The sequence below is a fragment of the Apaloderma vittatum genome, unplaced genomic scaffold (genome assembly GCF_000703405.1).
Source record: "Apaloderma vittatum isolate BGI_N311 unplaced genomic scaffold, ASM70340v1 scaffold2155, whole genome shotgun sequence".
Taxonomy (NCBI): domain Eukaryota; kingdom Metazoa; phylum Chordata; class Aves; order Trogoniformes; family Trogonidae; genus Apaloderma; species Apaloderma vittatum.
The window spans coordinates 121089-149014 of NW_009717486.1; the positions used below are offsets into that span (position 1 = coordinate 121089).

The window sequence follows — 27926 nt, forward strand, 5'->3', positions numbered from 1 at the left end:
AACAGTTGCAGAAAACCATTGCTTATGGGATGCAATTAGTTGAGCCTGTGTTGTAACTAAATGCTGAGACTCTTCCTGACTTGTAGTAGGTCTCCAAGTTTTAAGAAAATCTTGAACTCAAAGACAAAACTGACTTTCTCTAGTGGTCAGCCAAATAAAATGTTAATATCCTAGGCAATATGTAGTGGCATTTTTAACCATCTTCCCATGTCTTATTATAGTGCGTTATCTTCTACAGCCATTAACAGAGAACAACATAAGGAAGAAGAAGAAAAATATCTGCAAGGCTATCACCACAGAAAGCTATTTGGAGAACTTGTGTTGATTTAGAACTGCACAACTATGTCAACACGAATTTCTTCTCGTATGAAACCGACAGCTATGTCAAAATTTCAAGAGGGTTTTTTCAGCATTTTTAATGAAGCAGCTTTTCAGGAATTCAGAAACATTTCTCCCGATTTCTGATGAAAGAATTCAGCTCAAGGCAGAAGCGTGTCGTTTTCATTACGAAAGGTCTCGTTCCACTGTGTGATGTGCTGCTAGGGCTTCTCCCCCTTAAAGGTTCTCCTGTCTTGCCATCACAGCAGTGAACAGCTCTGCATCACGTGAACCTCGCTGCAATGCTAGGAACTCAAATTCTATCAGCCTTTGGTATGGGAAAAACAATGTTATACTGCTGCAGATTATGCTTTGCTGTTCCTGTGTGTGTTATCCGAACATTTCGAGCAAAGTGGGAAACTGTAAAAGCAGAATACTTAACGGCTCAAATTCAGTGACTACTGAGAAGAGCGTGAGGTCTGAGTGAAAGAACTGTATATTTATCTTGTGACAAACACAGCCATAACAAACTCTTTGAAGGGGTTTCAAAAGTGCACAAAGAGACGTTCAGAAATAACTCAAGGAATCTACTCAATAAATGGTTCAGGAAGGTTATGGTTCTCTGAGACTCAAGTTAATTTTTCAAACACTGTATTAGTAAAAACTGCAGTTCTTTTCCCTGAAATTCAGACAACAAACAGGATACCACAAAACTCTATGAACAATACAACCTAAAGTAATAAAATCCTCAATAATTCATAGAAGTGAGAGCATTGTAGTGGTTCAAATTAAAATAGATGATTCCCTATGGTTAAAACACAAATCATCCTAAGAATTGTTAATTCTCAAAGTCAAAAAGTTTAGGTGGAAAAAAATCAAATCAGCAGCACAAACACACTTGCAAGTCAGTACACACATTTGCTTCAAAATCCTAAGCGAGTGTTTGCTTATTCAAATTTTGCCTATGAACACTTGAAAGTGGATGGAACCAGATATGTCAAGAACAACATATCCCTAATGTAGATCATATTCTAACTAGTTGATAAATGGACAAAAGATTTGTAGCTAGCCCAGGCATTCATTCTTGCAGTATCTACCACTTCCTGGACTCTAATTTCTTGGGTTTCCTCATTAGCTCCTGAGTAAGTTATTATTGAACCGTACTTGGACAGTACTTTCAGTGCCTGAAACAAATTACCAGTAAATGGCCACATATGAAAAACTGATCAATTGACCATTAACCGAGGAACATAATGACACGAACTGAAGAGGCTGTGTGCAGCTTTAGAAGTACTCAAAGGCCATTTGAAAGCCATGTGGAGCTTAGAAGGGGATTGCAGTTTCAAAATGATAATCCACATTCAGCTGTAACTGCACTCCCAACTCAAGTTATAAATATTATTGTATCTCCTATTGAAAGAATCAAGTGTTTGAGAAATTACTGATTTTTTTCCAAATGTAAAACCAACAGCAGAAGAGCTATTTACATAACAGACTGAGTAGCCTCAGTTACACTGGGCAGAGAGCTCCAGCATAGTTTGCTCACTGTGTTGTTCTCTCTAGTAGTCAAAATAGACCCATTTCACACTGTGTTTCAACACAAACCTGTAGGCTACCTGACACCGTCCCATGGTATTATGCAAACAGTTTCAAGAGTGTGGACTCACACATCCAACCTTTGCAAACAAAATTACGTCCTTCACTTAGGAAAGTAACAATGCAGTTTCACTGTATATAAACTTCATACGGGATGCTCCATAGGTTACACAATATAAATTTAAATACAAGTTAAAGGAGTATATTTAAAGACTTTTTTCTTAAGAGAGTTGCATATATTATTAAAAGGAAAAAATGGTGAAAGCAACAACTAAGAACACAAACACAATAACCTGAAAAGAACAGTGGTTGAAACCCACGGATTACAGAATTAGGACTGCAGAATTATGACTGCAGGCTTATTATGGAGTTGTGATTATGTGATTCAGCTGGATATTGTAATTACCGTATTCTAAGTCTTACTTGTACATGTGGAGGATTTCGATTTAGCAGAGTGATACAAGCACAAGTAAATTCTGGTTACACAACAGACCCTCCACATGTGGAATATCAAAAAGAACCCAGCAACTTACAGTTCCTGCAGCCAGGAATATTAATGCGATGAGCATGATTTTAAGACTGGAATTTAAATTTTATTACAATTTAACTTGAAGAAAATTCACAACTGTCTACAACATAGCCTATACTTTTAAGAGACATTACAGAACATTCCTCTTCTCATGCTGTAAAGCAAGGGAGGAGCAATTCTTGTAACAAGACTGCTATGCTTAATAAAAACATACATTTCAAAACATCTTCCTGCTATAAAGTCATTATATGAATTCCATGGTATTGCACAAAGCATAAGAGAAATTGTCATTGTACAGGGGTTTTTTTTAAACTTAATAAAAAGACAATACAAAGTACAATAAGAAAGTACCTTTCATTTGCGTTCCAAAGGTAACCGCCAGTTTTGCGAACAGTTCTGGGTTTTCAAACTTATCTTCTTCAGCTTTTACCCAAAAGCTGTTTTCTGCTATCTCTTGAGGCTCAATCTGAAAAAAAAAAATAATAAAAAAAAATCATGTCCAAAGTAATTAATCAGTATTTTCAATAGTCAAGTTAAAGCCAATGCTACTAGACTTTTGTGACAATTGGACTCAATTAAGCTCAGGTACATTCCAGGTATTGCGTCCTCTTGACGATGCTTCCTGAACAAAACACAATCAGATGAACTACCCACTACTACGCTGCCCTAGACTACACAATGGTTTTTACTGTATTTCTCCCCTTCAACAACTCCCACCAGGCTTGATAACACATTAGCATCTGGGTTTGAAAGTGGTGCACCTTTCCCTTGATTGCTTTCTAGACAGTTCCCAAGTTCTTCACCATGGATATGCATCCCTGCTACCTGAGAACTGCAGAAGGAACAGCATTTCTTACACGGCCAGAGTACGAAATACCTTATTTGCAAACGATACGTCAATATAGACGTTTCAGTATCTCAATATTAAGTCTGTAGGAAGAACTATCTTTCTATGTATCAGAAATAATTTTATACCTGATAGCACTTTTTTAAATGTGGTTTCAAGTATTCAACTGTAAACACAGTTTACAGCATCTTATTTGATACTGGCTATATTAAAAATTACTCTTCAGCACAGAAGCTGAAAGCTGATTTTACTCTTGATGTATGATTCAGTGCAGCTATCTTGCTTTCAAAGTATGTGCACCTTCAAGTTTTTAAAGTCTTATCAGTTCTTGTTTACGTTTGTTTAAATGCCAGTTAATCTTCAAGGGCTGTTTAACTTCAAGAGGGCAGCAGAAAATTTATCATTACCTATTTGTAAACTTCACCGCAATCTCTTGGTTCTGCACCTTTTATCCAGTGACCAATCTGTTAGCACGTAGCTGCTTTAGCACCAGCTGCACGTAAGGCATTTTTAAAAACTACCTTAACCCAACGCTCTTGGCGAAGACAGTTATGACGACAGGAACTAAATTAAAACACTAAGAATTTTATTCCCACATCATGGCTCCTTAAAAGTGATGATCACACAGACTTCCCTCTCTCTCAGTAAGCAGGAGAGCTCTGGCACTCTTCCCAGAGCACCTGGGCAAAGCGTCCACCTGCAGTTACTTTCCACGGTCACACACAGCGTTCCCATAAACGCATGAATGTCGTTCATTACAAAAAAATTGGTTGCAATGACACGTATGTATTATATCCTAAAAAGTTTGAGTTTCCCATATGTTTACAGGATAGCGGTCCAATATGTTTCACAGACAAAACTTGTGCAACTGACTCTGGAATCAGGTACTACTTAACAAGGACAACTGCATATAGAAAGCCTGAGTTACACATATGGCACGAGTTCTTCCCTGCTTGAGACCCTTAAAGAAATGAAAACGATAAAAAAATTGTAGGAAAGAAATTATCCTAACCAGAAGAAGTACGGAGTCAAAGATGAGAAGCAATTTCAGAAGGGCACCATATTGCCAATCGCATACATAATTTTTGCTCCCCCTTAAAAAACTGGCAAAATATAAATCTGTGATGAAATCCATATTCTATAAGGAAAAAAAGTCCAGATGGAAATACTCAAAGAGATAAAAGGGGTTAATATAAAAATCAATAAGTCAAAGACTTTAAAAGAAGCTTACTTAACTAATAGCCACCAAAAATTTTCTTTAAAGCCCAGGTGGAAACGCATTTCTAAAACATGAGAATTTCCTTTAAAAAGGAGGAAGAACAGTTTAAAAAAAAATACAGAAAATTGTATTACAGGAGCTTTGAAGAGAGCACCTTCTAAACAGAAAAAAGTCAAGGACATTCAATGGTAGAATATTTTCAACAGATGATAAACATTTCATAGGCGGTGAAGTGACCTTTTTAATATAAATATATACATGGATTTTGAAGGTGAAAAAATTGTATAATTCAAATAAGTCATAAGAGTATATCAACTAAAGACTTTCATATGGCTAGGTGAATTTCAAAGGTAAAAAACAATCCCCAAATCTCTGGATTCTAACACTGGATAATGTCATATTCCTCAAAGCAATACCTGAGCATATTTTCCAGTATGATAACTCATACATTCTTTATTCTTTTTAGTATTGTACTGCAGCACTAAGAATGCACACTGAAGCCTGTTAATCAAAACCAAAGATTTAAGGTCTTTTTTCCCCTCAATACTTTTAATTCTTCCTCCCACAACCAAGAAAGTCCTTACATGCAAATTACTTTATAAGAATTATAGGGAGAAAAAAGTAAAGTGAATTTCAAATTTATCTTAGCATTTATTGAAATTAATACATTAAAAACATGTTTGACTATTCTGAATATCCTTCTACCTGAATATTTTGAAAGCCTGTTTTTAATCTAATGCTGCTAGATATTTCAGCACATCCCCAAATATTTGGAAATCCAGTGGCAAAACACTAGAGATAAGTTATAAACATTAATTATTCTGGTAAAAGATACTATAAACTGACATGCCATGCATTTCCACAAAGATTTTACCTCATCATACTGCTCTGACTCGTCACTTGAGAGAAACAGTCATTTCCCTATTCGATATTCAGAATTTAGAGGAACATAAAACCTAAGATTACTTTTTATTTAGACAGAGAATTTAAGTAAGTTCAATTCTCTTTTTAAATAAAAGTAAGATTAATTATTCAAAAATATCAGAAGACAGTCTAGGTCTTCTGTCGTTACCATTTATTGTATCAGAAATGATCCACAGCAACTTAGCCTGAATCACTTGAAAAACCCTGTGGGACAAACTCAAATGATTTCCAAACATCGTCCACTGCTGCTGCCCCAAGTGTGTCCACCTTAAAACTGAAATTCCCCACATCTGACGGGGCAGGCCAGCTGTGCAAGCACCCCACGGACAGATGACCTGGGGTGCTAGCAATGGTGTGGAAGCAGCCTGCAAAGGACCGTTGGTGCTACGCAACGACAGGATCCACTTGAGAGGCTTCATGTGGAACAGCTACAGCATCTTCAGCCAGGAGCAACATCTGACATCCCAGGGCATCCAACTCCAGCCACTACAACATGTTAACACCCATCTACATCCATACAAATTTCCCAATGCTTTTACCAGCTGTGAAAACATTCTGAGAAAAACATTGCGCTAATTCAGAGCATGATTTAAATTACACATTCAACAGTTCTTCAATGTTAAATTGCAATTTATGGTCAGCAATGATGAACGGTAGCCACCGACCAGCGTACCTGCATCAACAATTTGATTTTACTAAGTTCTTGGTACTACCACGCTATTGAGATCAAATACATTTTTCAAGGGAAGTGTCAGATACTCGCTGGTAGTACAAAGATTAAATAAATAACCTGACAAATGGGGAGCAGAGATCCAGTCAATCCCCACTTAAGTCCAATTAGAGCTCAAACCAGCTAGTATGCCATATAAATAGGTCCTCCTTTGATGTGCCTTGATGATTTGCTCATCTGCATTTTATCTACAGGAAACCTCAATACATGTATCACATTTTATACCACTAGAAAACTGCCAACCACAAACTGCGTTTAAGATATGATGGTTCAGTCTTGAGGCACTAGATAATTGCATCTATCATCAAGTTTATTTTTTTCTTTATATGGAAATAAGAGTGGCTACAGTGATCCAAAAAGGATTTTAAAGCAACATGAGCAGTAAGCTGTGTTTGTGTACAAGTAAATTTTTGTGTTTTAAGATGTTTTTAAAAATGGAATTTGCTTAAATATAACTATATGAAGACTGTGCAGCAGCTCAGTCACTGGAATTTAATGGTGCCCAAACATTTCACTTGAGCAGTCCCAGAGCTCCTCCATGTGGCCACAACCCTGCCCGCGCACAGCCGTCTAACCAACTCAACCACCATCATCAACAGCATCAACCAACTCAAACAGCTCCCACCATGAACCACCCACAAGTGCCATCACAGCCCACACCGGCAGTCCTGAACTTAAAACCCCATCAGACATCACAAATGTAGCAGGTTTCCCCCTGAGGCAGCATGCTGTTAGCTGTGCTTGAAAGCTGCCTTAAAACTGGTCCCGATGGTTTGGATACGTGGACCCAGCGTATGGCGAGGTACCAATTCACGCTCCCTGCGATTAACCGCATGCCGTCCCGTCTTCTCCTTTGGGTCGTCACAGTTTTCACTCTGCTTTGATACAGACACACAAGCAAGTGTCTGCAGAATGCTGAAATCCAGCGAGCGTTCTCCCACCGACCTCATTCTGCAAACCCGGGAGGAGTCACAGACGTGCTCTCCAAGCTGCCCTCGCAACGGGGCCAAAAGAAAAAGAGGACACAGCAGTTCCCTACTGGCATCTCCTGCTGGCCTCACGGAAATCCACTGGGCTCAGCACACATTCTCTGAAAGCTCTCATGGGAAGAAATTTCTCGTTCAATGATGTGCAACCCACAGGGTTTTTAAAAAGAATCTGGTTTTGGAACTAAGTTAGCTTCCAGGAATACACATCCGTCAAACATCAAACACAGAGTTCTGTCAACAAAAATCTCATTTAAAAATTCATTATAGGATACACTATCAACTATATCTCTAAAGTAAAGAAGTGAGGAACATCAGTTTAATAACCTCATAGAGCCATGACTTGAATTCAAGTTTAATATTAAACCACATACTGCTAAATCAAATGCAGTAATAATTTTACACAAAACTAGATAGATAAAAATTCACTCAAGTAAAAATTTCTTCAATGCTTACAATAAAAATTGATATTTAATAACACCATTGCCTTTAGAACCTTCTGATAAATTGCAACTGTCTTAACAGGGCAAACACGTGCCTTTCTCAGAGAAATAAAAACGTTGTTCAAGTGTGTTTTGTAGTACAACTATCACTGACAGGCAGTGAAAAAATTTCCTTTTGAACTTTCAGAACACATCACAAGACCAAAAGAAACGTGAAGACAAAATAATTGGCTTCATTTCTTAATTAGATGCTTTAATTTATAATAAATTACTGTATTTATTCAGAGTATCATGGTAAATACAGAGCTATTCCTTTTAATTAGGAAAAACTCTTTCGTCAATGCCTTCCCATCCCTCTCTTTCTAAGCCAGTCAAAGTTTTAAGCTTCACGCAAGGCTTCTAAAACAAAAATAGATTACGCAATGAATCGCCACCATGACAGTTTCACTTAAACCTAATTTTTAAAAGAAATTCCTACGGCATAACCAGAACAATTATGCATTGTTCTGTCCAGAAGATATCACAGGTAAAATTACAGTCTCTAAAAGCATGATCCGCTTTCAACCTGCCCTCAGAAAAACAAGAATAAAAATAAATCATAAACCAGAACTTCTGGCTCTCACAGCTTGCCTAACCCCGAGAAGACAGAACTAAAATCGGAGTTCTAATTTGCATCACATTCCAAAATTCCATGTACCCAGTCATACGCAGTTTTACTGTGTTTTACACCGAGACTCAAATAAAACCTCTTCATACATCTCCTTTCTCGACATACTTTCTTAGCTACTTCCATTAAGCAAAGAGCTGTAGTTACTCTTTGACTCAACATCCTTCTTTCTGTCAAGTGCCAGACTGTCAAAGCCCCTAAATGGCCATCTTGCCAAGAGCTTTCCACCCAATTTATTTCCTCCATCCTAAAACTGAGCAATACTTTAATCATTTAACTTGTCTAACTAGCCCATCTTTTTTCTGAAAAAGGTAGTAACGTGATCCATAAAGTAAACATTTCATTTGGTAACTTAAACCTGCTTTAACCAAGATATTTTACCTTTGAAGCACACACTTGGCAACTCCAATATCAATTACAATTGAAAACACGCAGAACTCAGCTCCAAAATCCACCAAAATTGAGAGCTGCAGGTACTCCCAGAACCCGGGGTGTTGCGGGCTCTTGGCAGCATTAAACACTTGGAGCTTACCCTATAGCATAAGGCGTCTTGGAAAACCAGTACCAACTGAATCACAATCACTGCATCCATTGCTTTTGGATAAAGAATTGAATTAATCCCCAAAAACACAGGTACTATTAGAAGTCCAATGTAAACTCTGGCACATAATCCTCCTTCTTCCTCAAAAGTCATTTTTTATCAATGGGAATAAAAACAAATGTAATACCTTTGACCAGTTGATTCTCTTCATTGTGACTTCCAGCTTATACTTTTTCTTCTCCTTCATCCCATGTGGCAAAGCTGGCATCACCGGAAAGGGAGCAAAAGGAATACCTCCAAAAGCTGGTGGCATTGGAGCGCCACCAAGAAGCGGTGGTGGTGGAGGTGGTCCTGCTCCACCAGGTAGTGGTGGTGGTGGAGGCGGTCCTATTCCACCAGGCAGCGGAGGTGGTGGAGGCGGTCCTGCTCCACCAGGTAGCGGAGGCGGTGGAGGTATTGCTGCTCCACCCGGCAGTGGAGGCGGTGGTGGTATTCCTGCTCCACCAGGCAGCGGAGGAGGTGGAGGTATTGCTGCTCCACCCGGCAGCGGAGGAGGTGGGGGTATTGCTGCTCCACCAGGCAGCGGAGGCGGTGGAGGTATTGCTGCTCCACCAGGCAGCGGAGGCGGTGGAGGAGGAGGAGGAGGTATCACTCCACCAGGCAGTGGAGGTGGTGGAGGAGGAGCTGCTACTCCACCAGGTAGCGGAGGGGGTGGAGGTATCGCTCCACCAGGTGGCAGAGGTGCTGGAGAAGGTGGCACATTCTCACATTGTTTGGTTGGAGGTAAGGATGTTACTTCTGTCAGCTGACCTGTCAGACTTGGACCCTGTAAAAGAGAGGAAGGAACTCTTTTCATCAGGGGCGGAAGGAGGTTTAGTATCAAGTTGAACCAAATAGGATGCCTCAGAGTAAACTACACCTCAAGGAAGTGCGAAATTCAACCATTCTCCTATTTAAATGAGAAGTAATAATAATAGATTATACCATGTACCATAAAACTGCCAAGTAAACTGAATATCCTAGCATTTTTATAAAAACAAATTGTTTCCATTTTAAAGAAAATTTAATAGTAGCAGTAACATTTAAGTGAACAGAAGAGCATTTTATTTCTTACCAATGCACAAAACATTTATCCCACTTAGGATATCCTGGCAAGCTGGGGCATCAGAGATGATAATAACAAATAACCACACTGAATTTTAACAATGCTGATCTGCTGGTGCAAAATTTTCTGCAGAAATCACTGAAGCAGCTATTGCAGTGCAAGAGGTTACGGGATCACAGTTGTTCATAATTATTCCGACATCTCGTTTGGGGGCGAGGAGGGGAGAATGCAAATCAATCATGCTTTCTTTTCAGTCTGTCTGCAGTTGTTTCTGCAGTGATAGGAAGAGCAATTGCCATATCCATTCTCATAAGTTGCAAAAGGAACAACGAAGAGAAATGGCAGCATGTTAAACCGTTAGAGAAGTTTCTGCAGTGATAACATGATCCTTCCCCAGTTCAAGTTCCTCACAAACTTCTGTCCTTCAAGAATATCTGTTAACAAGCAGCACCAGGAGCTATGCACAAACCATCATAAAAGCTCACATTCTATTTCCTCTAAGTAATCTTTTATTATGAAATTATTATGTACTATAGGCAGTTCACTTAAAATTATAAAAAAAAACGATCACTTACTGTTTCTACTTTAAAGGAAGTAAGAGTTTAAAAACTCCTTTTGCAAAATATATAGAAGTAATAATGTTAAAGCATGAACAAGCACTTGGAGAAAAAAAAAAACACTCAGGCTTCATAGCCTACAGATATTTTTTCCTCAATAAAGCAAGTATCTGTGACAGATGTTGAATATACCTTTGAAAAAAATGTTACTGCCATTAACTATCCTTAATAGTTTAAACTGGCTTAAAAACAAAATCAATGCAAATATATATATTTCAAACTCCACAGAGACAGGACACTCCTAAGTAATTTCTTTTTAGTTCTTACAAAAATAAAAAATTCAACTGTGAATCTTACTTTGATTTAGTTTTATTACCTGTGCTCGTAGCTGCTTGATTTCTGATTCAAGTTCTTTGATTTTCTCTTCTCGTTTCTGAAGCTCTGCTTGCGCTTCTTGTCGAGCTGTGAACTCTTCATCAAACTGTAATGATTAACCGATAGAGAAGTGTTCGTCCATTTATGTCCACACTAGATATTACGCTTTCAGGAATTCAGTATCACATTGAAAGCAACAGAAGCACTTGTAAAACTAAAAAAAGTCCTGTCCAGCATGTGTTGCTCTAGTACCACATAATTTCTTCTGTAAGTCCTGACCCAGAACCACTCAGATGCTACTCAGTACTAGCTCCAAGTCCAGCAGGTCTTTCCCCTACCAACAGAACACTGCAGGCTTCTCAAACTCAACTCGACCATGCATCTCCAGCAGCCAGCTCAAATCTGGAGATGTGGGCAGCTTCAGCGGTATCATCATAAAGTAACCCAGGCAAGGAGGAATCCAAGTAAGTCAGGAATCCCTTTAGTCCCCATACAAAATCAAAGTCCAGTGTTCAACATCATCGATATATTTGCCATGTATTTTCATCCTGTGACTGTCTGCTTTGTTTAAGAGATTACTAGCATCTTTAAAAGCTTCTGCAAATCATTCCCAAAGGACAAAGCAACTTATCACTAGGAAGAACATGTGTTGGCTGCCACTAATGAAGCACATTATGATAAGCAACTCTGCCAGGAAAGCATCACAACAATTTGCTTTCCATAAAGTTCAGACACTCCAGCTCCTACTGGAAACATACCCACATCTAATAATGAAGAGAAAAAAAGCTAATGACTTCATTCAACTCTTCATACAAAATTTGTATCGCCACGCTCAAGAACGTGTACTGCCTTTTGGTCTGCAAGAGACTTCTTAGACCACAGCAAGTATCAGAATTCTGAATGCTTTTGAACACACAACATGGTATATGAACATTAGTACTATTGCAGCTGGTATAGTACATTCTGCATGTCATATAGTTTGTGATGAGCTGAGATGACCAAATTATCCACTACCATAATGCAGGAAATAGGAGCTGAAGCAGCTTGAGAAAGTATGTTTCAGCAAGATACTCTCAGCACAAACACCAACAGCGATAAAGCAGAGGATAATTTCTTAGAAACACCCTCCAAAAATTATATTACAAGAAATATACTGTGCTGGAATTCTTCCTACAGAAATAATTTTTTAAGGTCTAAATAAATAAAAACTGACCATCATCACAATAGGGCTTAGTTATCAAGTTCCTAATAAAAGACAACTAGACCAGAAGAATAAATCTGTTAGGAAAAAAAAAAACAGGTTCCAAAATGTACCGTTAAGATTCTCAAAAGTAAATAATAAGAAAATAAATTACTCTTCCTCATAACATAATAACTTTCCATGGGCACTATAAGGAAATAAAGCAGTATTTTAATGTTAGCATCTCTTTGCCTAAAGAGCTGGTGCCGCTTTTCAGTAAGTTTCTTCAGGTTCTAAAACACGGCTAGAGGAAGGGTTCTGAAGATTTTCCTGTCAAAAGTTTTGTTTTTTAAGCATAGACATGCGCAACAAGTGGAATCTTTCCCATAAAAACAGCAACAAGTGGAATCTTTCCCATAAAAACAGCAACAAGTGGAATCTTTCCCATAAAAACAGCAACAAGTGGAATCTTTCCCATAAAAACAGCAACAAGTGGAATGTTTCTCATAATTATCCACAGTAGAAGAATACAAATGAAGATATGCACAGCTAATACTACTCATCTACTTCAAGATTCCAAGTAAGCTTGAATCTACTGTTTCTACTGTGAAACAAACCTACAACGCTCCCATTAAAGACTTTTGTCCCATACATTAAAAAGAGCGATGGTTAGGTCTTACCTTTCTGGAAAATTCTGCTGCTTTCTTTTCACTCTCTTCTACTTTAGCTTTGTCCACACATGCATCTAGATTCAAATATCACAGAGAAGTCAGGTAAACTGTAGTGCAGCTCTGAGGTACCTTCCAACCATAACTACTTGATGATCTCATGACACAAATGCAACAGGCAAAAAACATACAACAGATTAGGAGATTGCTCTGACCAAACATTTAGTGAAATATTTTGATAAGCAAAATCCATAAATATAAACTAAATGGTGAGGACACAGGACCAAGGAAGATGAATCATCACAGCTGTTTTGTCTCCAACACATTTGAGCTTGCATGCTCGTCTCTTCTATATGAATCTACTACTAAGTAAGAGACGAAAAAATTATTTTTTTCACTAAGTAATAGTTACTTTGGATGTTTCAAATCAGAAAGCCTCCTTTCCAGATTAGGAATTCAAAATAAAGCACTTCCTTATTGCAGTAAAATTATTTCATAGGTAAGAAGAATTTAGACTGTGAAGTACAGATTCCTTCACTCAGTGACAGAACGCACTTCTATTGAATTTTCATACAATGTAAGACTAAGCATTTTGTAAGCGAGGCAAACACAAGTAATGATATATTATGGGTAGAAACTGGCATGGAGAGACAAACCAGTTATCCCTAAAACTAGTAGGTCAATGTAAACAAAAGGCAAGATGAGGTAAGATCAAATGATCATGTTCCTACAGTCAGAAGTTCTTCTCAGACATGCAGAACGCCTTCTGGAATGCAATTTCCTCCCCCCCCATCCCACAGTGACCCTGTACCGCATCCTTTCTTTGTTCCTTTTGTCACAGCACCAAAAAACATTCTCCAAAATGAATGTCTTGTCCCAGAGCAATTGCTTCTCCCTATGAAACAGTGACTCCCAAGACACGCTTGTTTACAATCTACCCCACCACTCTTCAGAAAAGCAGAAATCGACACTTAAAAGTGCTGATAACTGACATTTAAATCATATAGTATTTAGTCATCTGCTTCTTTCCCATATACATGAACATCAACAGCCCTTCAATGCTTTAACTGATTAGTCTACCTTAAACTAACCTCAAATACTTGAAAAATATTACAGAAAATATTTTTAGAATGAACCAAACAATAATTTAAAATCCATTAACAATTAATGCTAATGTAAATTCTGGTATTTCTAACTGACCTGAAATTCGCACAATTAATCAACGAGCATTTTTTGGCTATTAAGAATATCTTATTCAGATATAAGTCAACAAAACTTTGGAGAAGCAAACTTCATCAGTGGCATTTTATTAAAGGTGGCAGAGTTTGATCTGGCCTTCTCCACAAGTACACTTATTTCCATAAAACTGAAAAAAATCCCACTGTCTATTTAAGTCTAGACAGAAGAATACAAAGAAGAATTTGCACTTCAGTAAAACGAGCTAAAATCGCTTATAGCATACAAACCAATAAGGTGAGTGAAATCCACGTCCATCCTCCCTCTACATTTAAAATCGGGGTCCGTGCCACTGCAGTGCAACACTATCTGTGATACGCATTCTTCTATTATCTTGTAATACTGAGGTCTAACAAAGAACACATTTTACAAGATAATAAGAACATGAATCATTTATGCAACACAGAGGGGAGGGATGGGACAACGCTAACTCCTAATACACGAATTACACAATTGCCAGTAAAAGTTAAAGGACTTATTTATAGTCCAGCTAATAAAACATTGTTGGCAGTTCCTCAGAAGAACATCTGAGGAAGTTCAAGACTCTACAGAATATTGTGCACTTTTCATTTATCCTTTACCAAAGAGTGATCAATAAAACAAACCATGCCTTTATTATTTTCAATATATGCTGCAAGAATTATTCAGCACATTCTCAACACAGTAAATTCCATCACTTTCAACAGTACCAGTACTCAATTACTTAGAAAATGAGTTAATTACTAACTTAATTTCTTGATATACATCTCTACACGACAACATCAGGAATGTCTAAATTAGGGAATTCTGTGTTAAAAATTATTAGTTCTTACTAGTGTAAGATATTACATCGCAATTTCATATACCATTGAGGCTTCAAAATAGGAACCTCTCAAACCTAAACTGATGATACTTCAAATTCCAAATTGAAAAAAAATATATGTATATAAACTGAAGATTTATCAGGTTATATTTTACTTCTTATTTTTATCATCTAGGATATCAAGTCTTTTTACCAATCTTTTACAACAAAAGACTTACTAAACAAGATTTTGTATCTGGTACTTTGACAGTGTTAAGACACTACAAGGTGCACCTAAGAGATTCTGACACTGAAAAAACAAGGCACTGTGGAAGTATTTAAAACTATTAGTTACACAACTAACTCTCAGTTTCTTTGAGGTCATGAAGCTATGAAACTCGAATAAACAAGTTGAAGGCATTTGGGGATACGGTTGTTAGAAGAAGGTTTAAGTCTTTGAAATAAGAACACTGTATTTAACAAGATCTTTTCAGTACTAACATTAGGTAGAAAGAGAAATAACACATCAGCAACATAGAGCAACTACTCACAAATAATTACGAGCTACTTAGTTTACCACGGTCTTGATTTCTATTCTTCCCCCTAGCTTCTCCAAAAAACCTCAACCTGACAGCTGACACTTACCGGACGTAGTAATCACTCCTGATGAGAAGGAAATGTTGGAGAATTGACAAGAAGTAATTCTCAGAAGAAGTATCTTTCAACATATTATACAGCAGATGAAATACTTCATTGACATCAGTGCAAACATTGTTAAGGAAATACAAGAACTTGGAAAAAAACACCACCAAACAAAACAAAACAAAAAAGCCACAGCCCATACCCAAACAACAAAACAAACCCCACAACACAAAGCACCCACGTCACCTCCCACTAGGATTGTTCAAGTAATGACTTTTAACACTCTAAACTATGCTTGTCAGTACCTCTAAGATTATCCGCAGAAACTATCCCATGTTTAACAATTAAGTTATGTTTTACTACTGTGAAAACTTACACTACATCCACTCACAGAATTCTGTGCTAATAGGTATTTCGCACAAAGCTTTCAGATTCATTCTGAAGTCGGCCAGGCTATTGGCAAATATCCTGCAGTCAATCATTTTAATTTCTTAAGGAAGAAAACTACCTGCAATTACCTGCTTTGTAAGGTATCAACATTACTTGGTAGTAATTTTATATTCCTCTGTTTGGTTGCATCTGTCTTGCACTGTTTCTCAAGTACCGGCTACCACTCTCAAAACATTGCCAGCAAAAATTACGATCTTACGTAATTTACGCTTCTTCACCTCCAGAGAAGGTATCTCAAGTGCTTCAGAACCTACTGGAACCATTATTCCAAATCAGTTAATCAAAACTATGTTTTCTTCAAACTTACCTTCTACAGGTATAATTTTCTATCTTCATATATTACAAAACAGAGTGTAGCCTAGTAAGTATCACTTCTGAAAATTTCAGTTCCCAATGACTTAATTTGACACACAAATTTAAGTACTCATTTTCTAAATAAGTTCTTAACAAAAACAAGCAAAAAGAAATCTGCTTGAGAAAGTCCCTGACAAGATACGCAACTGTGACAAACAGACTGCGCGTAGGACATTCTAAGTTACATTTAATAAAGTTATTAAATGATGCAATAAGTTATAACACCACTTCTGTAAAGGATATTCCATTTCAGCTCTGATATCATTGAGACGATGTGACAGTTCAATTAAGTCTTCTTCTTTGTTCTCATCAAACACTTTCAGCTGAATATCAAGCTCTTCATTATCCTTATCTTTCAAGCCCTATTTTTCAAGACATAGTATATCTTAATTTTCTCTTTTTAAAAGCGAGCATTCTCCCCCTTCAAGAATTATATCATGACAAAATATAAGACATTAACCTTTGGAACAGGAGTAAGCTGTAACTCAGTGCCCGAGGGGTTTTATTATTGTTGCAGAATTGAGGAGAAACTTAGGCAAAATATCAGCAAATATAGCAGGTACGAATTGTAGAACAAACATGAGGCCTTCTAATTGAGTTCTCTTAACAGGAAATAGCACTTTGTGCTTGTTAATATCACTTTCTTCAAAATGAAAAGTATAAGGGTGTTTAAGAAAGAGAAACTCAACTTAAGAAGCATAAAGTATAAGAAGGATACCCTTACAACTTCTGTTATCAAGTGTATCTAGACATTAAAGTATCTGCATGATATAAAACCTAACACATACCCTAAGAAAAATTAACATACACACATTGGTTGCAGTTTCAGTGCCAGATGTGCTAAAATCTGAAGGTTTTTACTTCTGATAAAAGCTGATGATTGAAAACTCATCTTAAAAGTTAGAGCAGTACAAATACTGTTTCAGACAAATACAAGCAGCTATTCCTTCACTCGTCATTTGTGAGAAACTGCCGAGCAGCTTAACTATGCATGTTCTTGACGTAAGCATCAGAACTTGATCAGGAGCTACAGATCTGCCCAAGTCACACACCTTCACACACAGCTACCCATGAAGGTGTCCTTCTGTGCAGCTGCACGAAGACACACAGTCTCAAAGAGAATGAAGGAGAATATTTGATTTTTTCTTAAAAATTCCAAGTGCATTTTCATAATGCAGATTAAAGAAAAGCAAATTTCAAAGAAAACAACAGAAAAGGCATATACAAAGACAGTTAATCCAAGATTGGTTCCACAGCCAGACTCATGTTCGCTGCACATGCTTTGAGCATATTGTGATAAATCTGACTACCCTAATTTAATTCCCCGTATACTGTGTTGTTTCAGCTACCGTTCCAGTCTAGATAGCTAACGAAAGCCTAAATTTGCAACTATGCAGTATGAAAGCAGATCTGAATTGACAGTCCCTTCCAGGCCTGATCTTCCCCACACCCAAATCTTTGACATCTGCTACTCTCAGTAAAACAACTTAGTTCTCTTCAACAACCACAAACAGTTGGCTTGGATCAATTCCTATGTACAAATGACTTACAGGCAATATTTTCTTCAGGCCACAACGTAAAAACTCATTTCTCAAGTGTATCCTGAAATCAAGATCTTCTGGAGATGTAACAAGGGCATTGATGAGCTGCATACACGCTACCTGTTAACAGAAACAGAAGCAAAAACTTTTAGTAATAAATACTGTTCTTTAATTCTAAAGTGTCAAGAGACATGTATTTTCATTATGTGGCACATGAAACGCTTCAGTTAATCTAAGCAACATCAAATACTCTTCAGTTTTCATATTGCGAGTGCTTCTGCTATGTCAAAATTGCATCACGAAGGATCACACTTTATTTCAGACAGCTACTCTCACACTACAGTTCCACACTGCAACTCCCTCTCCTTCTCCATATTTGCCAATTCGAAAACTGCCTGTTTTTACAGTAATCACAAATTTTAAAAAAATAGGAAGAAAATGAGAAAACAAACCAAATACCCATACACAAAATAATCCACATCACCAGGTGTCTTTTCTACTCCTGCACAGCACTTTTGCAGAATGCCTGAAGTCTCAGGATACTGGCTAATGCTTTAATTGAACAGCTGTGCACTTTAATTGATTTACTTTAAAACAGGTAGACAATAGCATAGTGCCGAAAGTGCTGATCCACATTAAAAGATTCAAATGGGACTCCAGGGAAGTACCAAGTCTGGTAAAAGATGTTAACTGCAAACAGATGTAGCATTTGAGTTGAAAAAAAATAAAAATAAAAATTAATAGCTGCAGAGAAAAAAAGCCAGATGAAAGCATCCTTCCTGTTTTAATTACACTCACTATTTAGTTTTAATGGAACATCTTATGGAGTCTTAAATTTCTATTAAAGCACTCTTTCAAAGGCACTTCCTCTAGGTAGCTGCATCTTCAGATAATGGAGTATCATCATGCACACTTGAATGCTTCTTGTTATTTTACTACTATGACATGACTTAACAAGCCAAAGTACATGTCCAATCTGAAATTAATAGAGAAGAGGTGCCATCTGCTATGATTGCTTTCGCCAGAAGAGACTCTTTCTTAATGGCTTGTGCTAATACATTACAAGTAAAGAACTATTTTGTCAGAAGCAAGTTAGTGAGTCCTGCAATTGTACCTTTACTGACGTATAAGTGAGGGTTGTTTTCGGGGTGTTTTTATGTTGTGTTTTGTTGGTTTTTTGGGGGGCAGGGGCAAGAATGTTATGTTGTTGGTTTTGTTCGTTTTAAATCAACAAGGTCATAAAGTAGGAGGTAACTTCAAAATTGACTTACTTCTCATAGCATTATTAAGATTAGAATTTCATTTATAGAAACTTCCTGAACATCATCAGCTCTGAAAGAAGTACTGATGGTAAACATAGCTCTAAGACAATTATCGTTGAACTATATATGATCTAATAATGGTAAAAGTATCCCTTCCATGCAGGTATACCTGCGCTGCTTGCATTCTACTTCTCTATCTTTCAGCCACGACAGCTGAAACATGGATTTTAGTATAAAATCTGTATAAATACTGTATTATGAGAAGGAAATAAGTCAAAAGCATCCTTTAGTAGGATATTCAGCCACTTGGTCTCTATGCAAACACTTACAGTTACCAAAACAGCACAATTTTAAAATGCTTACATTCTAAGAGCAACCAAAACTCTTGGGCTACTCAGGTGTATTCATTCACTGACACAGGCAGCAATGAACACGTGATGTGGGACATGACTCAGTAAAGATCACTGGCACGGAAGATTGTTTCTTTTATTGTTTTATAAAAATAAAATTAAAAACTCACTAGATAACCTTACGAGATGCACCAGTGGCTGATGAAGGGTAGATGTCAAAGACACACCAAGGAATGCGCAGTTCTTGTTGAGAAAGGTAGCAGCGATACCCTGCTGCACACTGCCCACCTCAAACCTGTCCTGCCAAAAACGGACTTACCTCAGCCACATTTGTCATAGTTATTATATACCTGAATATTTAAGAGGTTGCACATACTGCTCCCAAAAGTCCCAGCATGTGGATCTTACATATTTCTTAGAAACGGAAGGAATCCACGTGCCTACCCCAAGGAAAGAGCGTTACGTTTTATGACACAGGACCCAGAAGGAGAGTTAGCAGGAATCTAAATTACTACATTCTACCGACTGTGCAACAGAACTGTAGTTGATCCAGTTTTTCATATATGACTTTGTATGAAAACTAAGCGCCCCCTGCACAAAGGTCATTACATCAAGCTAGGTGTTGATCTTCAGCTGACTATAATGCCAGTATACTAAGGTGAAAGCTACAAAAAAAAAAAATACTTGATACTAATCAGTTTTGACTGTGGCTTATTTCTGTTTAATGTAAGAGGATGGCTGTGTTCAGAGACATTAAGTCTGAAGTATCTAAAACTAGCAGTTTTACTCCCACTTAATTTACTTTTCATATTACTAAATTATTAATTATGGCTGTCCTTGTATCATTAATTTTCCAAAAAAGGTCAACCATCCAATTTACCAGAGATTGGCTAGGATTTAACATAAGTTGTCATTACCAATCAGATCAAGTTACCAAAATCCTTCATAGCCAAACAAAACTTTTCATTGGAGTTCCTAGAAAAATTCAGTACAATGAAATCCTTCAAAATACTGAACTATTTTAAGAAGATCTACACTTATCTATTTTTTCATCCAGTAATATTACAAAAAGGTTAAAAATACTGAAAATATGTTCTTGCCACAGGTACTCAAACAGTAAGATACTTAAGCGTGTGCTCAGTTAAGGTATCCCAGTTGCGGTTCTAAATTCAAATACTACGAGACCACAAGACAAACTTGTTTGCTTTTTACAAATCTATTACTTTGATGGAATCAGCTTAATGCCAGATGTACAGGAGTTGGTTGGTTTTTTTTACACTTTTTTTTTTTTACTTTGGGTGGGGCAAGACAGGGGGAACCAGCAATGCCACTTCAGAGTACTTTTTCATGTTTCTTCCCTAAACCTAGAAGTTGCACAGGGAGCGCTGCCTCCAACTTGCTAAACTTCCTCAGGGCTCCAGGAACACAAACTAAGAACATTTCAGAGGACAGGCAGAGAGCTGGATTTTTATTGGCTCATTAAAACACATAAAATTCACTGTCAAGAAGATTAAGCAGTGGCAAAGATAATAGCACACTTTCACAGACTTAACAACCTGAGCATTGTATCTGGCATCCCAGAAAAGGAACATAACTAATTACTCTTTTTATTAAGGTCAAGACTCTTCAATCCTATTTTGGGGACAAGGGAGTTTCTTGGTTTCACACCATTAACAACTAAAAAAAAAAATTTAATATCAGCAGCCCACTTCTATTTGTTTTTCCTCTTTTAGTGAACACTGGAGTAACAACACTAAAAATTTTACTGATAAAAAGATTAAAGGTCATACAGTAACACGGTCTTCGGTATTTTAGATTATTTTTGTAGCATACAAAAAAATAAACCCACCTGTAGTTGTAAGAATTCATGGTTTTCCAATCCTTCAACAATCTGAGAAAAACGTTCCCTATTGTGCCTTTCAGCAGCAGTTGTTATAGCACCTAAAAGCTTGTCCAAACTGCAAGAAAGATCAAATGTCAAGAAGCACACCACAACCATATTTCTCAATTTAGGGACACTTGGCCCATTACTTAAACAACTCAGGACTATAATGCACTGACAGAGAATCTGAATACATTTACCTACACTGATCTATATCAAGCTGAAAGCAAACCAAAACCAAAGTGAATTAATTAGCACTAGGTACTAACTAACATGTTTAACATCTGGGAATTCTAATAAATTCTCTTTTCAGAGATCTAAATGTTTTTATTTATTTATTGCACAGAAGATGCAGAATGTGCCATTTTTAACCTTCAGAAAATTAAGACACTCAATAATTCAAAGCAAACATATGCCAACTGATTAACTTTGTTATAAGTACCTCATGGACATGTGCTACATGACTCCACCACTTGAAATATTCAAAGCTCCAGCTATAAATGCAAACTTTCTCCCCCTGTCAGATTTGTTATGTTTAGTTAGAGGGGTAGTATTCTAATAAAGTCCATACATATATTACTTCCTACATTATTTCCTGAACTAATGAAATATCATAACATGTGGTGTCAAATCAGCGATTTGCAAATGCAACAACTTCATCTCCCCTCCTCAAGGGAGATGCCCCAGGCTCAATCCCCCCCACAGTAAGAGGCTGGGTAGCGCCCCACGCTAACACACATTGTTCTAACTTGCCTTTCAGTGTGACAGCTTCCTTGTGGCGATTAAAAGCTCACATTTCCTGATCATACTCAAGAGACATATGAAATAACTTTCCTATTTTTTTAGCAGCCATTTACAAACAGTTACGACTCAAAGTCTTCCCTTCTCTGTAGGAAGCAATCACAGTCCTGTCAGACCTTCCACGTAAGTCAGGGGCTGTTGATTTCCTCTCATTTGCTTTTGTCTGATTTAATATTGGATTAATGCATCAGAACAGGTGGAAGTCTCTTTTCCTTTAAACTACATAAAGAAAGTAAAGACTTGGCATGTTACATTTGGTTTCACTGACATATTTTCTCACCTGTGTCCAAACTGACAACTCATGTTACTTAAACAATTATTATTTTTTTAAATGATATTACTTACACATTTTCCTCTCCAACGATGCAGATAGCAGAAAGTATTTTCACTGTTTCGGTCATCATGTGTGGTTGCTTTGGATCAATTGCTCTTGCTAACAGCAAGAGACTTCTTTCATCTCCTAGAATCCTTTGCAATCCGTACTTAAAGAAACAAAAAGCTTACAGTGAAAAGACAGTATTTCCCTTGAAAATTCATCATTGTCTTTGGGCTTCAGATTCTTAGGAATCCTCACCTGCCCTCCTCCCAACACAAAGTTTGTCAACACTCTACTAAGACCTTCTGGCAATTACTGCTCGGGAACACCAGACAGACACAAACACAAGATGAGGAAGACTTTCTCCAAAGACAGAGATTCAGCTCCTACAGAAGATACCGTATTTTTAAAACCAGGTATCCACCAAAAGATAAATCAGTTTTACTTGTTATCTATATATGAAACACCTCAAAGAGTATTCATTTGCAGCTCTGGCCTGGAGCGCTGAAATATTTTCCACATGATGGCCAACAGAGGTCAAAATAGGGTCTTTTTAACAAATTATCTTCATTTATTTATTAAATATTCTATTTCACTTTCTTTACACAGAAATAAAAAAAAACATTTTATCACATAACATTCATTGAGAAGCAGCATTACTTTTTTCATTGTCATTAGTTTCAGTATAGTTCATAAATCAGGTATCTAATTGTCTGAAGTTACGGTGTAACTGTAGGAGTAGAGGGGAGGGGAAGCGTGTGACAATTTAAGTTTTCTTTTTTCCATTTCAGACAGATTATTCTGTGAGATTTTACTACACTGAGTAACAGTACTTAAAAGTAACTTTAATGCATAGTTGTATTTGTTACTGGTGGGGTGGAATAAATCATTATAATAACACTTTAGACTTTGATATGAATAAAATAAAATTACAAGTTTAACACAACAATTTCTCAAAACCGCACTTTCACTTCATGAGCACAAGGAACCTGTTAGATGCAGCTTGAACTAGACAAGTTTTATCCCTCACCTACTACCTACCAACTTAAAAAATTTAAACTGGATTTAAAGTATGTTATACTGACAAAACCAATCATGTATTAAAATCGGTATTTAGAAATAGTTTCCTTTCAATTTCACAAGTGATTAATTCTAAATTTACTTACTTTAAATTCATTTTATCATTCTGTTCGCCAGATATTTTACTTGCAAATATCAATATTCAGAAAATTGAGACAAAACACATCAGAAAGTTTTATGAACACGACTCTCAGCAAAAAGTTACACTAAGTTTAAGACCTACATTTCCACAGAATCGCTGAATATACAAGGACACTAAACATATAAGTTTTTCATCCTTTTCTTAAATTGAGCATACTACATAGATTTGAAGACAACAAAAACAATCATGCTAGAAGTATTTGAATTTAAAATATTTCTTACTTTATTGTTCATAAATGCTTTGAGGCACTGGATAAGTTTGTGTTGATTCTTCTTATCAATACTTTCTTGCCTTGAAGGAGGAAAACAACTTAAGTACAAACAATCTTCACAAGCTCCTCCATCCCACCCTTCAAACGATCAGAGTCCTTACTGTTTCTTGTCCAGAAGCTTTTCCAATACATCCAGCAGAAGTCCAAGACCTTCGTGTCCAAAATTGTTAACCCAGCTGGAAAAAGAATAAAAATGCTTTCAATTATCTCTTAACCAAATGTAAAATTTGACAATCTGTGTCTCCGATACTGCTTGTACATCTCTGCAACCATTACGGCAAAGGATGCGTGCCAACAACTACAAGTTGTCGAGAACCACCGTGAAAGGTGAGAAGACAGTGCAGACAGCTGCAAACACTTAATTTAGCCTTTTCCAATGTGCTGAAAATCACTTTTTTGTGTCAACAACCATTAGCATAATTACTCTGGTTTAAAAAAAAAAAAAAAAAAAATCCCAAACAAAACACCCCACAACTCTATGCCTCAGCAAAAACAGCATGATGAGAACTACAGCAGAAATTACTACTCACCTGACTGGGTTGCTAGTTAAAGACACTCTCAAAGACTCTAGACAATTAAGAAGCTTTTCCTCTGAAATTCCAGATCGCAATTCATGAATATATTCTTGGGAGGACAGTGTGCATTCATGCTTGCTGTTTTTCAGTCCACCCTATCACAGAAGACAGAATGCTGCTTAACATTTTACATGTTATCATCTAAGTGCTCCTGTAAGGCAAGTATTTCCATTTTTCCCTGTACAACTATTAAAGACACACGACTTTGATTTATTGTGTTTAACAGTTTAGGTTTTGCATTACAAGGGTCAATATTTCTCTGGACTCTTCTGCACTACTCTGAGTAAAATGCATAGACTACATCTTGAATATAAAAACTGAATTCCATCGTTCAGTTGTATTAACATGTTGAACTGCTATTTAGGATCTACTTCATAACACTATATTAGAAACAACCATAGAGGGATACAAAGAAAACCCCATATTTGTTTTTAAGCTTGTTTATACCTGTCTTCCACTTCAAAAGAGCCGTGTATGATCACTATGGACATATTCTCACACTAAAATTAATTCTTTCTTCTCTAAAAGAAAGGAAGAGGATAAACCACTGAAAATCACTTTGAAAAGGAGCTGGTATACACTAACTGTTAAATCAGTGTTTTTAAAATGATACAACTGCATGACTCAATGATTTCTTGCTGTACTACATGTAATTCCATGTTTGGCCACTAAATGAGATCTCAGGAGGATCTTATTTGCTGCAACAGAAACATACGGAAGATTTGACAATAAGCTCACCTCCATGTTGAAGTGCAATTACAGAAGAAAAGCCACCTACAAGGTGTTTCAGTATTAAAATACCTGGTAATCAGTTTTTAGAGCGTTAGCATTCAAAACCATGAACAATATACAAACCATTTTACCAAATGTTGCAATTAATCTTTTGTACCGCTCTGACAAGGTGTGGAAAAAAAAAAGAGCGGTTATTAATATGCAGTTCCTAAAGCTCCCTGGCTCTAACTGGTAACCAGATACAAAGGCAACATGAAAAGCGCTTGACCCAGAACAGGATTTATAGGTATTTGGTTTTAATTGCATCAAAATCGTCAACTAATGCAATGTTGTAATTGTCTTTTTCAAAAAGCTGCTTCGGTTTGCTCTAATCAAACTCTTACTGTTCCCTTTACAAAAACAACACGAAGTAGAGCTGATGACAAAACATCTACATATGAGTTAATGATCTGACCTATGCACATTCTACTATCAATGCACAGAACTATGTAAATGTTCACAATATAGTTTCAGATTGTTTGATCTCACCTCAATAAAATAAAAACCTGGCAGAGACAGTGAAGGCATTAAGACATTGGACTGTGTCAACTTTGAAGACGTTTCTTGCTGACATGCACAGCACCTTTAGCTGGATAACACATGCCAGTGAAACGTCAAAGGACCAAGACAGACAAGGATTAGTAAATAGGATATAAACAAACTGCATTCTGACACTACCAATCTCCTAAACAAAGAGATGCTTCTCCATCAAAGGAAAAAGAAATAAATGAGTAGAGGTTATCTTTATAAGAGTAGCAACTAACTTTAAATCAGAAAATTGTAACATCACCAAATATTAAAAGTCAACCTAGTCAGAAAGATTATCACTCTAGATGACCATAACGTAAAAAAAATAGAAAACAGGAGCAGCTTTATGCCATTTGTTGCATTGGATGGAAACTGGAAAAGATTATATAACTGATGTACCCCATCCACCCAATACTGCACATAGGTTTTGTCATTTCAGGCAACTGCCACTCCCCAAAACCTCAGAGTAAAAAAGAACAGAAGCACTGCTGGAAGCCATAAAATGTATCAAGAGATGAGATAACAGCAACTTCAATTGAATACGACTTCCTATTAAGCTAGACCCTTAAAAGATCTCCGGAACGCCAAGTTGTCTTTTTTTTTTTTTTCTCCCCCCAGAAAAAAATATTTTCTGCGCTTTTCAGTCTGCTGCTGACTCCAAAGGAGTCTCCCATTAAGATCAGGCATTTAAGTTCCTTGCTACATTCTCTTTCATATTTAAACAAATGTGTGCTCTTGCTGCCTCCTCTTCCCACGTGTGGAGGTCACCAGTGATGCCCCTTCTCCTCTGGCCAGGCTCTTGCTTTCGGAAGCCCTAGGACTTCCCCAGAGCAGGTTAAAAGTTAAAGGAACCAGCAGGAGGATTTCCTAACCCTCCACACCACGCATTGCACAGACAGGCAGAAGCTTCCTTAACTACAGAGCAACGAAGAATGATCTCCATCTTCCTTTCCCCCCTTCCAAAAAGATGATCAAAAGAGATGGCTCATCAAAATCCATTCTTAAACCTGTTCAGCCAAGTTCTCCATTTCATGCGAGAGAATTATCTTAACAGGATTTCTTTGTTATTTTCTGCAATCAACTTTTCAGTCTCAATCCACTCTCACCTCTCATGCTAATTGGAGGGCTACAACCAGGTGTTATTTCTTTTATCTCTCTATTCAAAGGGTTTGACTGGAACACTATTTTTTAAGTAACACTATGACTTTACATGGATCAGATTTTAATATATATATTTTTCATGTACTTTGAAGTACAAGGTCTCAGTGAAAGACAGACTTTACATGAGAGCATCTAACAAAGACAAAAGCAAAAGCAAAGTACAAAGAAACTCAGAGGGTTAGGTCCTACACCACAACTTTCAGAGATTAACCCAATGCATAAGATCAGAAATCTCAGAAATTACATTATGACCAGTTACATTCATGGTACTACAATTAAGGCACAGAATTATTCATTCAGGACAACTCAAATGAAAGCCTGGATCACACATTTAAAAATCCTTCTCGGAGGAAGCTGGAAGCGATTAAGTTCTAGTGAAGAAAACTAAGCTTAAGGGAGCTCCTAGAAGTCTCACAATAAAAGTGTATAAAAGAAAAACAGGTTTGCTTTCCCATGAAGGTGGTAAATCTAACCAACTCAAATCTGTGTAGGACACATTCAAGGTTTAAGGGACAACAGTGACAGAGACAGGATAGACACTTTACAGCGCAGGATACAGTGAAAAATAAACTTAAGCTTAATTTACACAAGCTTTGGTTTAAATTATTTAGAAAACATTGCAAAATTAAAATATTTTAGAGATCTCTATTTCAGTTTATCCTACTCTACTTAGACTCCCAGTAATTTTGAAGCTGTTAGCTAGACGAAGAAATTCCTCACACAGGACTTAGCAAATGTCCAGCTTTAGGCAGTACTCAGACATGTCACCAGAGGCCTGTAAACAAATGGGAATGCAAAAGCAGTCTGCCCTCCATGGGGAAATTAGGAGATATTCCATCTACTTGGTGGTAAAGAACTGTGGAGCATGAACCAAATGGATGGGCTATAACAGTTAAAACACAAGATTAGAAAAACCTGCACAATCTACTCCTCTTTTAGTCACCAGAGAAGTTGGACCTTGTTAGGGCTCAAGCTAAAGCCAAGTTCAGCTGAAGAAGCTGTAAGTCTACAGCTTCCCTCGAACAGAAATCTCATATTACCTTAGGTGTTTGCTTCTATCCAATCCACAATCCTGTTCCATAACTTAAAAAACAAACC

General features: G+C 37.1%; 1 protein-coding gene across 1 annotated transcript in view; it reads right to left on the reverse strand.

Annotated features, from left to right (window-relative positions):
* The window catches only part of DIAPH2 (diaphanous-related formin 2), a gene marked incomplete at both ends in the record, with an annotated part of 148880 nt that overhangs the window by 109713 nt on the left and 11241 nt on the right, over positions 1-27926 (reverse strand). Inside the window, 13 exons of the mRNA XM_009869903.1 lie at positions 2795-2909; positions 8988-9646; positions 10820-10943; positions 12698-12762; positions 14152-14270; positions 15348-15464; positions 16392-16510; positions 17699-17809; positions 21151-21259; positions 22330-22466; positions 23744-23813; positions 23895-23969; positions 24324-24463. Of these exons, the coding sequence (XP_009868205.1) occupies positions 2795-2909; positions 8988-9646; positions 10820-10943; positions 12698-12762; positions 14152-14270; positions 15348-15464; positions 16392-16510; positions 17699-17809; positions 21151-21259; positions 22330-22466; positions 23744-23813; positions 23895-23969; positions 24324-24463 (1960 nt within the window). The remainder of the gene's footprint in view (positions 1-2794; positions 2910-8987; positions 9647-10819; positions 10944-12697; positions 12763-14151; positions 14271-15347; positions 15465-16391; positions 16511-17698; positions 17810-21150; positions 21260-22329; positions 22467-23743; positions 23814-23894; positions 23970-24323; positions 24464-27926) is intronic.